The sequence below is a fragment of the Panthera leo genome, chromosome F2 (assembly GCF_018350215.1).
Source record: "Panthera leo isolate Ple1 chromosome F2, P.leo_Ple1_pat1.1, whole genome shotgun sequence".
In the NCBI taxonomy this organism is placed as follows: Eukaryota; Metazoa; Chordata; class Mammalia; order Carnivora; family Felidae; genus Panthera; species Panthera leo.
Window position 1 is genome coordinate 6,515,702 of NC_056695.1, and position 14,190 is coordinate 6,529,891.

At 40.6% G+C, this 14,190-nt stretch overlaps 1 protein-coding gene across 3 annotated transcripts in view; it reads right to left on the minus strand.

The window, feature by feature from the left end:
• The window catches only part of ATP6V1H (ATPase H+ transporting V1 subunit H), a 110,467-nt gene that overhangs the window by 56,501 nt on the left and 39,776 nt on the right, over positions 1-14,190 (minus strand). For all 3 annotated transcript variants that reach the window (XM_042924203.1, XM_042924202.1, XM_042924201.1), the window contains one exon: positions 9,502-9,694. In XM_042924203.1, the coding sequence (XP_042780137.1) occupies positions 9,502-9,694 (193 nt within the window). The remainder of the gene's footprint in view (positions 1-9,501; positions 9,695-14,190) is intronic.

Genomic DNA, 14,190 nt, shown 5'->3' on the forward strand with positions numbered 1-14,190 from the left:
CTTAAGCTCTGGGGAGACCTAAGTTCTGATAACCTCTTCCTTTATGATACTCTTCCCTTCTTCCTTTGCTTTTTAAAGACTTTATTATTTTACAAAGTTTTCTGTTGCTTTTTCTAGTTATTTTTCTTACTATCTCTTCTAACTTCAGAAACACATCAAAACACGGGACTTAAGCATCCAACTTCGTTCGGCTCAGGTCATGATCTCGCCGTTCGTGAGTTCAAGCCTCGCATCGTGCTCTTTGCCCTGAGCTCCGAGCCCACTTCGGATCCTCTGTCTCCCTCTCTCTCTGCCCCTCCCTCACACATGTGTGCTCTCTCTCTCTCTCTTTCAAAAATAAAAATAAATCTTAAAAATAATTTTAAAAAAAGAAACATATCAAAACACTTTTGCTCATATGATCCTTTGTTATTTCACTGTATATTTGCTGACTAAAGAATTAAGCTTCTTAATGAAGGTATCATCGTAACTCGCGATTTCAACAATAACTTCAACACAATCAATATAATAACTAACAGCAGCACTACTGTGTTCTTCTAATACCACCTTTCCTCTCAGTTCTCCAAGATAACAGAACTTTGGAACTTAGGTCATAGTTGATTCTCCCCTTTTCTTCAATCCTGAGTCAAATCAATGAGCCTGATCATTTTCCCTTCAAAACATGGTTTAATTTCATTTCCATTTCATTAATAAAGAATGAAAACGAACGAATGGATCATGAAATAAGAAACTGAATTTGTGGGGCACCTCGGTGGCTCAGTCGGTTGAGCGTCCAACTCTTGATTTCAGCTTGGGTTGTGGTCTCAAGGTTCAAGAGATTGAGCCCCATGTTGGGCTCTGCACTGACAGTGCAGAGCCTGCTTGGGATTCCCTCTCTCTCTCCCCCGCTCTCTGCCCCTCCCTGGCTCTTGTTCTCTCTCTCTCAAAATAAATTAACACTAAAAAAAAAAAACCAAAAAACGAATTTTCCCAAACAAACCTAGACAATCTGGCAGCAGCTTATTCTTTAAAGGCCCCAAAACTCAGGGCACCTGGGTAGCTCAGTCAGTTAAGCAGCTGACTCTTGACTTCAGCTCAGGTCATGATCTCACAGTTGTGAGACTGAGCCCCGTGTCAGGGATTCTCTCTCTCCCTCTCCCTCAAGCATGCAGGCATGCGTGTTCTCTCTCTCTCTCTCTCAAAATAAACATTTTTTTAAAAAGCCCTAAAATTCAATGGCATCTTCACCTCCACAAAATCAAAAGCGCAAATGTAATTTCTGCCATTGTCCAAGCAACGGTGCAGAAATCTCGTCCTCACTAAGAGTGCAGTGGAATCACGTGACAACTCAGATCTTTCCTTCGCCACAACCGCTAGCCTTGTGAAATTGTATGTTAAAGCAGGGTTTCTCAAACCATCTCAAACTGGGGAAGGCCAGTTACGTTTGCTTTTGACCTTCCAGCCATGGAAGTGCAAATACTTGTATAAAACACAAAAATGAATCTCCAGAAAAATGAATTTAAAAAGACATGCACAACGCAATCTCAAATTTTGTATTATTAAATTCGACAGGTATGCAACTATTCCGTCAAGGTACTGTAAGCTTCTGCCTGCTTACTCTTCCTTTCTGTACGCAGCTACCCAACGGTTCACACGCACACCATATTTGAAGTATCACTGCATAAAGATTCAGCCCAAGATGAAAAAATGACTCAATCTTACTATACCTCACCAGACCTGGTATCTATTGAGTAACACGTAAGTTCCTGAGACAGGGAATGAGGTACAGACTTGGGAATAAGATTTCTTTTTATTTTTTTATTTTTTATTTTTTTTAACGTTTTATTTATTTTTGAGACAGGGAGAGACAGAGCATGAACAGAGGAGGGTCAGAGAGAGGGGGACACAGAATCCGAAACAGGCTCCAGGCTCTGAGCTGTCAGCACAGAGCCCGATGCGGGGCTTGAACTCACGGACCGTGAGATCATGACCTGAGCCGAAGTCGGCTGCTTAACCGACTGAGCCACCCAGGCGCCCCAAGGGAATAAGATTTCTTGATAGCGATACCTCCACGCCAAAGCTGTGGGCGAAACAGCACCCCACACACTCAAACTAGGGTGGACCTCCCCGAAAGGGTTCCAACTATGAACCGCCTGCACAGGAAGGTAAGTAAAAATATAAATTCTCTTACTATCTGACACACTACGTAGACTCTTGACTAAGCAGAGCCAAAAAGAGAAATAAAACTCACAATATATGTAGAACTCTAGACCACAAATATGATCTTCGGTGTCTTTTCAGTTACTAGCTCAAAACATACTGATTTATTTTAGGAACTAAAGATTGACAAATCAACTTAACCAATAGAATAACATTTGCAGAGACCTGAAGTCCAGCACCTACTATGAATAAGTGAGACTGACATTTTCAAAAATAAAATCCACCGAGCCAAATGGGAAACAAAATAATTAGCAGCTGCTAGACTTTTTCAGCTCACAGCAGCTCGGCAAGCTTCCTAAAGCCTTCAGCACGAAAATGTCCTGCCTGGGTTTCAAGATGTGGGAAAAAAATACATGACTAAAGGTTTTATGAATTTGAGAATGATAAAGAAAAAAGGACACGTCATTTTTTCACCTGCTGATGGTCTAAGTCAAATGGGTTTACTATGTCCTTTCTAGTGACTTAATTTTAACTCAGTTGTGTACATTAAAGTTCTGGATATCTAAAGACATTCTTCTGATTTCCAGCCCTCTGCATATTCTCCTAATGACTGTACCGTCCCAAATTTAGCACAGCAGGGTCTAAAAATCTAATAGTCCTGTGCTCGCTTCGGCAGCACATATACCAAAAATCTAATAGTCCTGCCAACAGATTGGGTCTAGTTTACATAATCTGAAACTAAAATCAGACAGAGCCCCGAAATCACCCTTGTAATTAGTTCCATATGCTGTGGGTACAAAATTGAAACTGTAAATATAATTTAAATAAAATTTTTAAATCGTGTTACATATCAATAAAATATTCATGCCGCTTTTTTTAAATGTTTGTTTATTTTTGAGAGAGAGAGAGAGAGAGAGAGAGAGACAGAGCATGAGCAGGGGAGGGGCAGAGAGAGAGGGAGACCCAGAATCCAAAGTAGGCTCCAGGCTCCGGGCTGTCAGCACAAAGCCCGACGTGGGGCTCAAATTCACGAACTGTGAGATCGCGACCTGAGCCGAAGTTGGACACTTACCCGACTGAGCCACCCAGGTGCCCCCATGCCGCTTCTTCTAAATCAAACAGGTCAGCACTGGATCTTTGCCCACGGTCAACACTAACTTAGCAAGAATGCAATTTATAGAGGTAGATGATTTAAACAGGCAAACTGCTATCACTCTATGTTTTCCTCGGCAGAAAAGGCAGGGAAATAAATACAAAACTTTATGCTTACTACTGCCGGGCTCCTGTTATCTCACTGAATCCTTACCTAATCTTGAAGTGAGTTAAGTATTACTCTTTCACAGATGGAGAAATCCGCTCGAAGAGTTCAAGCCACTCTCCCAACAGCGTAGTGCCAAATTCATGCCTACATCCATCCACCCCAGAGCATACACTCTCCCTAATACACCATACTGAAAGGAAAATCAGAAAAAGGGCTACACTATTGTACTTTTCCAATTTCCATAAAAAGCAGATAATCAGTCTACCGAAGTCCCAAATTAGGTTTAAACACACACACACACACACACACAAACAAAACAAAACAAAACTGAGAAACTCAGTCTGGCTCTCTAGTTCTCTGGGACTTTTTGAGCTTTTTATGTTGTAAACATTCTTCATGGTGACTTCATGAAGTCACTCCATAAAGATGAGCGTTTAAATACAAAACGAAATCATGAGAAAACGCATCTTACGTTACTCATCCTTCTATACACTCGGTAACTAACAACACACTGCCTATTACATAATCGCCTTTAGTAAACATTTGATAGGTGAATAAATAATTCATGGAAGAGACAGGAGAGCAGGTGGGAGAAGGAGAGGGACAAGGAGACAGAGGGAGGAGCTCAAAGGTAGGATTCAACTAACGTCAACTAACACCTCTCTTCTAAGACATAACAATATTAACGGTTGCTGCTTCCAATGACCCTTTTATCTTACACAATAATGGTCTAAAATGAAAATCAATATAGAAATCTATTCTGTGGAACAGAGCAGCTAAAATAAGACCCTGACCTCTACAGCAGCTCTCTCTCCCACACCTGTATTTTACCTTAAAGAGACAAGCACCCTTATCCCCAAATGATCAGAAGAAATAATTTAGGATAAATGTTTACGATCATCAACATTTGGAACAGTAAATATTTTAACTTAAGAAAATATACAAAAAAGGATAGGTAGATATAAACTGAAAAATACTATTCACTTCCATGTTAATTACTTAGCCAGCTGTTGACCCATTTCACATAAAAGAAAGTCACACAAAGAAAAATAATAATGATAATAATCCAAGACATCTTTCTGACAATGTAATTGCAAAGACATTGAGTCAGGGTACTAACTTTCCTAACAATCTAGCAACACCAAATATATCTTACTTTCTAAAAAGACTTTTTTCATGACAAGTTTAGGAACAGCTTCCAATTTAGAAAAAAGCCCGTGCACTAACAGAAAATTGGGACTCTCTCCCTGTAGTCTTGCTTCCCACAGCGTTTTGTTAAGCGGATTATTTAAATGAAATCCTAATATAATCAGTAATCTTAACACACTCATGAAGACGAAATGTAGGACACTCTAGGGTGAGTTCATTGTCAATGCAGAATTAGGTGCAAGCAGATATTCTCTTGTAGAATTTTATTGTTATACTTTTAAATATGGGAACCAAGCAAAGCAGCCAAAACCTTTAAAAGGAATTTCTCAGTCCATAAAGAAACCCATAAAAAGATCACTGAATTCAATACCACCCATCTACTCCTATAGAAGGCTCTTCTACTTCTACCTCAGTGTTTTGTTCGGTCCGTCATATGGTCACAATACTTACTGAGGGCCTGCTCTTTAGCCCACATTTATTTTTTCAAAGGACATTATCATATGAGCATAAAGCCCGAGGAGAGACTGGAGACAGATGGTATCACTCTCACCAGACACACGAACAAAGCGGAAGCATGGAGACGCGAAGCGAACTTCCCAAAGGCAGAGAGGCCGGCCCGACGGCCCAGCAAACTCGGCCTCCACTGTGCATGCTGGGCACACACACTACCACCAACCTGAGTGCACGCACTCTCTGCAGAAATTGGTGCCAAGCGCGATCTGCCCAAACCGTGAAGAGAGGAGAATCCGGGCCCCTCCAACCATTCGGGTTTTGGGTGCCCACTGCAATGCATCCAGGGTTGCTCCCCGATGTGGGAAGGGAACAAAGGTCGTAAGTTACGGGTATTAACAAGAGGCTTCCATATCTGAGAGTGAAACTATGTTTAATTTACACTTTTTTCTTAATATTTTTCCATAGCATCTTTTTTAACCATAACACCGTATTATTTTTATAAACAGGAAAAAGATCAAATTTTTTCCATTTGCTTATTACATGGCAGGTGCTTAATTTGGAATAGGGAAGTTTAATAAAACAAAGATTCCTGTAACTACAGCAGAACTAGAAGAAGGAAAAACGAGGGAGAAGATCAAAACAAAGACAAATCAAATAGGAGGAGCTTTAAGCTTTCCAAAAAATAAATATATTGAGTTGAAAGGATGTAATTCATATTCGACCAAAATGAACAGAATTTAAAAGAGCAGCCAGCCCTGCCTCACGTCCATCCAAGGAGGCACAGCGCACAATAAAGTAGCACAAGCAGATCTCAAGGAGTCTCGTTCAGAGGCCCTGGGCTTTGGTGGCTGACGCCCCCAGAGTATGAACACACGTTAGGGTGAGTCAGTGACAGGGGCCGAAGGGTCTGTGCTGGCCCCACCAGGCCGGTGCCTAGAAGGGTACTACAGAGCAGCAGAGCAAACGCTCCGTTTTACAGAGCAGGTCTGTCCTTTCGGAGAGCCGGTGGCCACAAACCAGGATCGTATCTTCGAGAGCCAGACTGTGAGAGCCTGCGTGGCTCAGGAGGTCAAGCCACCGACTCTTGATTTCGGCTCAGGTCATGATCTCACTCACACTTGTGAGATCGAGCCCAGCGTGGGGCTCCACACTGGGCATGAAGCCTGCTTAAGATGCTTCCTTTCCCTCTCCCTCTGCCCCTCCCCAGCTTAAGCACACTCTCTCACACAGGAAAAGAAAAAAGAAAAAAGAAAAAAAAAAGAGCCAGACTTACGTACTCCATTTATTCCTTTAACATTCACTTCAGGGTGGGAGCAGGGGGCAATAATCAACCTACAAGAACAAATTACTGACAATTCCAGAAGTCAGTTTCTTTATTTGTTAACATTTATCAACCTCTTTCCAGCTTTGTACTAAAACACTCCTAGGCATCCTTCCAAAATCTCTTCAAGCCTTCTCCTCTCTGAAGCTTCTCCTAAAACCTCCTGTTCTCACCCTCCACCTCCAACAGAAGACTGTTGGAAGATCCTAATTCTAGAATTTTTCATCTTTACTAGAGAAATAAGAATATGGATGATGAAACACTCAAGCAGCAGAAAAGGTACATTCAACTCAGCTACTAAAACACCTCAAAGTAGAGTCTCATTAATACAACCTGCTCTGACTGAAGAATTATTACCGTATCTGGACGTGACCACTCACATAAACAGTTTGCTAGAAAACCTAATGGCACAGCCAATGTGAGGCACCACATTCCCGTTTCTTAAGAGTAAATTCTCAAGGGCCACAGAACAGTTCCTACATTAAAAAGAATGTATTCTGGGGGCGCCTGGGTGGCTCAGTCGGTTAAGCGTTCGACTTCGGCTCAGGTCACGATCTCACAGTTCGTGAGTTCGAGCCCCGCGTCGGGCTCTGTGCTGACAGCTCGGAGCCTGAAACCTGCTTCGGATTCTGTGTCTCCCCCACCCTCTGCCCCTCCCCTGCTCGTGCTCTGTCAAAAATAAATAAATGTTAAAAAAAAAAATTTTTTTTTTTAAAGAATGTATTTTCAAATAGGGAAACAATTCCTCTCTCGTGGGACCTACAGTTCTCCTTTTTGTGGTTTCCCTTTCTTTTAATGCTAAAGATTCCTGAGAAAATGCGCCAAGAAAGAGAAAAAGGAGATGACAGAGTGGTTAGTGACTCTGGAGCCAGACAGCACTCGCTGGAATTCCAATCGTAATGCTTACTAACTGAGGCTTACTTACTTGCTAAGCCTTGGTTTCCTCACATGTAATAAAATAATTGGATAATAATGAAGATTAAATAAGTCAACGCATGCAAATCACCCAATAACTTGTAACATTTATTATCCTCAGCATCAAAGACAGGTTAGCACGACGGTTAAGAGCATGAGTCCTACTGCCTGAGACTGAAGTCCCGCTCTGCCGCGTCCTAGCTTTTCTGGCAAATTCCTTAACCACTTGTGGCCTAACGCCCACTGCATGGAGTTCTTGGGAGATTAAATGAGCAACACACTGAAAGCAATTAGAACAGCCCCTGATACAAAATAAGCTCTCGATAAACATTAGTTATTATTATTATTAACTACAAACACCTAGAAAAGGGTTACTACACATCAGGTTTAAAAATTTTAAAGGTGACCAATGCTATCAGTAAGCAATTTATAGGAGGAAGATCAATAACTAATAAAAAGTATTAAACAATGCTCAGCTTCATTGTTAACAAAATACAAACTTTAAATGATTTCACTTTTCACCTCATCTTTGGTAACAATGAAAAGAAAGATCATATTAAATGCCAGTGGAAGAATGGAAAAACAGGCACCCTCAAGATACAGTTGATGGAAATGTAAACTTGCAAATTTATGAAAGGTGATTTGATGTTACCTATCAAGACTGTAAACGTTTATTATTAGATTCAGTAATTCCACCTAGAGAGCTATATATCCAACAGAGGGACCTCTGGGTGACTCATGACTCAGTTGGTTCAACATCTGACTCTTGATTTCAGCTCCAGTCATGATCTCACGTGACCTGGGTTTGTGGGTTCAAGCCCTGCACCAGACTCTGTACTGGCCGTGTGGAGTCTGCTTGGGATTCTCTCTGTCTGCCCCTCGCTGTCTCTCAAAAATAAACGTTTAAAACAAAAAAAATGAACTATATCCAACAGAAGTGGACAGACACGTAAAAGAAACTGGAAGCACCTCAAATGCCCGTCGATAGGACACTGGTTAAAGAAACCACTTTACATCAACACAGAATACAGACATTAAAAGTTACTGGAGAACCATGTGTATGAAAATGAACACATATTCATCACAGATGGTCAAGAATAAAGTCACAGAACAATATTTATAATACGATGCCATTTTATTTTTAAATATAAAACAAAATTACACACCTAATTATGTATTTCTCTCTGTGTGCTTAGAAAAATCTGAAAGATGTTAGTAACTATGTTTGGCAAATGTAATGTGTATGCTATTTTTAAGTGTATGTAATACATCTGTACTCCTTTTTTATTTTTGGTTTGTTGTTGTTTATTTAAGGAAAACATAAGAGCAAATATTAGTTAAAAGCAGATCGCGAAGCTAATTTGGATTTGCATGTCCACCAGCAATGTGCCTTCTCTGTCTCAGTATCCCCATTTGTAAAATGAGAAGACCAACATACTAACAATAAAAACTATAATCGCCATGTTCCAGGGCAGTAGGAAGCACTAAATGAGCTAACAAATGGAAAGTCTTAGAATGATGCATGGCCCAGAGTAAGCAGTCTCTGAACAGCCCATTATTATTACTCTCCAGTGGCATCCTTAAAAGACGCTAGGCCTGGCCAAGCTATCCCTCAGAAGCCCAACAAATCCTAAGGTGACCAACAAAATAATCAACACACAACTACGACAGCAAATGCACTGGGTCTGGGCAAGCAATTAACAATACGTTATTTCAGTGTTAAGTTGCCTGGCCGCCAGAAGACCTAGCTTTCAGAGTCTGGCTCAGCTCCCCATCTCGTTCTCAACTCCCTCATCTGTTCAAGGGAGTTTTATATACATATATATATAATTATATCCAGAATCTGAACTACAACTCTATACTAAAATAAGGGCCCTTTAAGAGAAAAAAACTTCCTCAACGGTCTCTTGGAACACACTGCAACCAAAGAGGATTTCGTCCACATGAACATCATACAATTACATTTCCCACGAGCTTTTTATATCTCATATATTGTATCCATTTAAATGGCTTCTCCCCAACCCCATCCTATTATATGGCTTTGCCTCAATCCCACAATATATATACATTAGTGAGGTTTGCCTCTATGTTCACCAACACCCATAGTTTGATAACTACACAGAGAACAATCAGTTTTTTCCCACCTGCTAAAAGCCCTCAAATATATACTCCACAGGGAAAATGCCTCACACGTACACACACACACACACACACACACACACACACACACACCATAAAAAAAAAAACCCCACAAAACACTTACACGGAATGCTGCGAGAATGATTCTTGTCACCTTCTCTTTGACAGATTCTTGAAGGATATCAGACAGGACAGGAATGATATTATAGCGCCGCAGGTGTTCACACATTTGGGGACTGAATGCCAGGAGCCATATTGAAAAAATCATTTGATACTGGAGTTGAAAGCCACACTTGTTACTCAAAACTCCCATTATGCTGAAAAGGAACACATATTAAGAAAACATTTACTGCAACAGTGCAACAAGAGAGAAGAAATAATCGCCTATTCTCTTTTTTGCACTAATGGAACAAGTCCTTCTGAATTATGGCCTCGTTTTCTTTTCTGCCAGAAATAACAAGCAAGTTAGGCGCCTACTTATAGACGGACACTTCCAGCACAGCCTCACTTAAGTCTTCCCTAAGGTCACGAGATTTCCGGAGCACCTCAGTGGTTCAGTCAGTTGAGTGTCCAACTCTTGATTTCGGCTCAGGTAACAACCCCCGGGTTGCAGGATCATGCCCCACATCAGGCTCGGGATTGGATCCTGCTTGGGATTTTCTCTCTCTCTCTCTCTCTCTCTCTCTCTGTTCCTCTCCCCTGCTTGCACACACTCACTCTCTCGAAAATTAAAAAAAAAAAAAATTTTTTTCTGAAGATTTCAGCATTCAGCAGCACTCGCTGCTGGAAAGCAATAAGAAATGAAACATAAATTTGCAATAATACAGCAGAGGAAATGGTAAAACCGACGGACAGACATTAAAGAAGTTAAAATCAAAAGGACTTGGTAACACAAATAGCTGTACATCTTGGTGAAGTCATAAGGTATACCAAGATTTTGAGTCTGGATAACCAAGAGGTTCATTTTTAGCTTTAAAAATATTTAAGAGACTCATACAGAGAAAACAGGATGATTTTGGGAAAAAAAACGGTCATGAGCCTGAATAGGACACAGCCAATTGGGGGTAAAACTTCAGAAGCTTCTTTTTTTTTTTCTTAAGTTTATTTATTTTGAGAGTGAGGTGTGAATAGGGGAGGGGTGAAAAGAAAGGGAGAGAACGAGAATCCCAAGCAGGCTCCACACTGTCACCACAGAGCCCGATGAGGGGCTCAAATTCACAAACCGTGAGATCATGACCTGAGCCGAAATCAAGAGTCTGATAAGCTTAACCAACTGAGCCATCCAGGTGCCCCAAACCTCAGAAGCTTCTAATTCAACCTCCCATTTTACTGATAAGGAAATTGGGAAAGCTATATGGAAATGAAAGAGATTACATCGAGGAAAACAACTAAGGAAATTTCCACAGGAAATGCCTACATTTAAACAAGAAAGAAGAGAAACTACCAGATTAGATCATTAAAAAATGACCAGAGGGGTTAAGGGGAACTCCTTAAGGGGTGAAGAGGAAAACCTACCGAACGTACAGCACAAAGACTGAACCGTAATGTAAACAGGGACCTTAGTTAATAAGAGTATATTAATATCGGCTCGTCAACTGAAGGAAACGTACCATACTAATGTAAGACGTTCTTAACGGTGAAAACTATGGGGCAGGTAGATAAGAAAATTCTGCACTTTCAATTTTTCTGTAAACATAAAAGTGCTCCAAAAAGTCGATTAAAATAAATAAATAAATGTTTAAAATCTGACTTTACAATCTACAACTGCTAGCTTAGTGGAAGGCTTGTATTTGTGCCATTTTCCCATCTTTATGATTCCTATACAGTTAGAAATTCGCTGAACTGCCCTTCATTTTCTCATGCGTGATTTATCCCTCACATCTTTTCTACTTTGAGTTGTTATTTAAGACTTGCTTTTGTTTAATACTGATGTCAGTGGTATACATCACATAAAATATCTTACGTAAAATAAGTCATTTTATCCCATCAGTACCCCAGTACCCGGCTTCCTTTGGCCCTCTGATTATTCCACTGATGAAAGGAAGCCTTCCACACTTTGCTCCGTGACGCTGTGGCTGGAACCTGAAGCCACAGTTCTGCTTTGCCAGCTGGGTCTGCCAGCAAGAGCCGCTAGGGGCTGACCGCCAGGACAGAGGAAGAAGAGGCTTTGTCCTGTTGGCTCCCTGCTCCCGGGGGGGTAACACTCCAGCTACATTTCTTCACCGGGGCAGCGGCAGCCGTTTTTTTTTTCCGTGGCACCGGCTGAATTCCTTTTGCAACAGCGCTGGCCGCACAGCCTCACTGCACACCCTCAGCGATACCAACACCAGCCATTTAGGTCCCTGACCTATGAGGCCCTTCCTCTGCGCTCAGGGACATAAGCCCTGGTTTAAACTTCAGTTTACACAGACTCCTTGAAGCATATAAATTTTAGGAATTCCAATCTCTTATCTGTTCCCCAACTTTAGGGGTTGTGTCTGTACCTTCCACTGTCTCTGACACTTGAGAGTTCTTTTATTTGTTTTCAGAAACCTAGTTAACAAGTTTGTAACTAATTAACAAGTTCTTGATATTAAATTATCTCAAAAAAAAAAAAAATTGTAAGTGACCAGAGGGCTTAAAAACAGCTCGCATTGTCGCTGAAATAAAGACAGAAAGCTTTCAAAGGAAGGAGCAATCAACAATGATGAATGCTGCAGAGAAATTTCAGAATTCAACATGTGTCTACACTGTATATGATTGTGTTGAAGAAATAAGTAAGTCTTCTACATCCAAATAGTAACCACCAAAAGAACTCCAATGAAGCAAAATAAAGTTCCTATTTACCAGAGTAAGGAAGGGTTTCCCTTAGGGGCAGGGAACCCTAACTCCAAAGACAACGGAGGTCCAAGAGCATGCTAAGGGGACTCCAAGGACACAAAGGCCCAAGATAAACCTGAATACAGTAATTTCACAAACATCTGTTGAAAATCTACGTGGCAGGTACAGTGCAAGGCGTGGGAGACATAATGGGGGGCAAAAACAGACCCTACCCATGCTTTCAAGGAGCTCAGAGTCCAGTGGGGAGGCAGGATTCCCAGAGTGGATTCAAGGGAAGGATTCTCCCTTGAGCAGAGGCCTGAAGAATGGATAGGTACAAATCCCCATCTCTCAACTACCCCTCTCAAACCGAGGAGCTTAATATTATTTTTAAAGTCACTGAAAAAGTTACTCAATGATGCTATAGGATCCTAAATGCTACCTTGGTTTGCTATTTAATATTTTCCAACTAGATTATAATTTTTTTTTAAGGAAAGAGACCACATACGTTTCTTTGTATTCCCTATAATATACAGTGCACCATTACGCAGAGAGTCCAAAAAATACAAATTACTGTCAAATCCAAAATAGAAGGCCAAGGTCCATGAGGCCAAAATTATTATTTAGTATCCTGTGTTTTCAATTAAGGCTTAAAAAACAAATCAAGCCAGTGCAGGGCTAGGGAGACCGAACAGCTGATTTACTGGCTGACTTGTGCACTTTTAGCTGGCTGATGCTCTTTACTCCCACGAGCACCTCACACCTTATCACACAGCATCACCTAATAATGTTCTGATGTTTAAAAAAAAAAAATCTTAGGGGTGCCTGGGTGGCTCAGTCAGCTGAGCGTCCGACTTCAGCTCATGATCTCTCGGTCCGTGAGTTCGAGCCCCGCGTTGGGCTCTGTGCTGACAGCTCCGAGGCTGGAACCTGCTTCAGATTCTGTGTCTCCCTCTCTCTCTGCCCCTCCCCCACTCACGCTCTGTCTCTGTCTCTCAAAAATAAATGTTAAAAAAATTTTTAATTAAAAAAAATTTTTTTTAATCCTAAAAAAGTAAAAAAAAATAAAAATTACCTTCCTTTATGTCATTCTTTCTTATATACTACTTTACACTTACAAAATACTTCAACTCCAGTTGAATCTGTGGAGGCAATTGTCCTAGAAAAGCCCTCTTTTAGCTCCAGTATTTAAAAAATCAATAGTAACCTTCAGACTTTCTAGTGAAGTCAATATGCAAGATAATGCAAAGTATATTTTTGGTCTTACATAGGAATATAAATAGCCAGAAATAGTGTTGTATCATTCACATAATAGGCTTTTTAACAAAAAAATAAAAAAAAATTATATAGAAAAAAATGTTCTGGAGTTCTGTTTTGTTTCAACTTTTTATTTAAATAGTTAACATATAGAGTAATACTGGTTTCAGAAGTAAAATGTAATGATTCATCAATTATAGGTAACACACAGCGCCCAGCACAAGTGCCCTCCTGAACACCCACCACCCATCTAGCCCAACCCCCACCCACCTCCCCTACAGCAACCCTCAGTTTGTCCCCTATAATTAAGAGTCTCTTATGGTTCGTTCTTCCAGAAAGGCTATACTTGAGGTTTTCTCCTCACATGACTCCTAATTGTGATCTGAGGAATTCCAAAAACAAGAAAAGAAACAAAGAAACCTTTCAATTCTAAACAAAAGAAATGGACAAGTAGAAAGTACATGGTTTGTTTCTTTAAAGGTGAAAAGATTAAATGACTTTTTTAGATTGCTACACTATCAGCAAGTTAACATGTTATACCTTGATTAACGCCCGCTCTCAACCTAAAGGTCTCTATTATTTTTGATTACTTTAAATCTAATTAGCAGTCATTAGTATGTCAAACTGGACATGCTGAACACAGAGTATTCTACACTGTATGTGTCCCTGTGCTTGTTGCTAACGGAAACAGTTAATAACACTGCTTACTGTCCTCCGAAATACTGCAGTAATTAGAACAGCCACATTTGGTTAACTT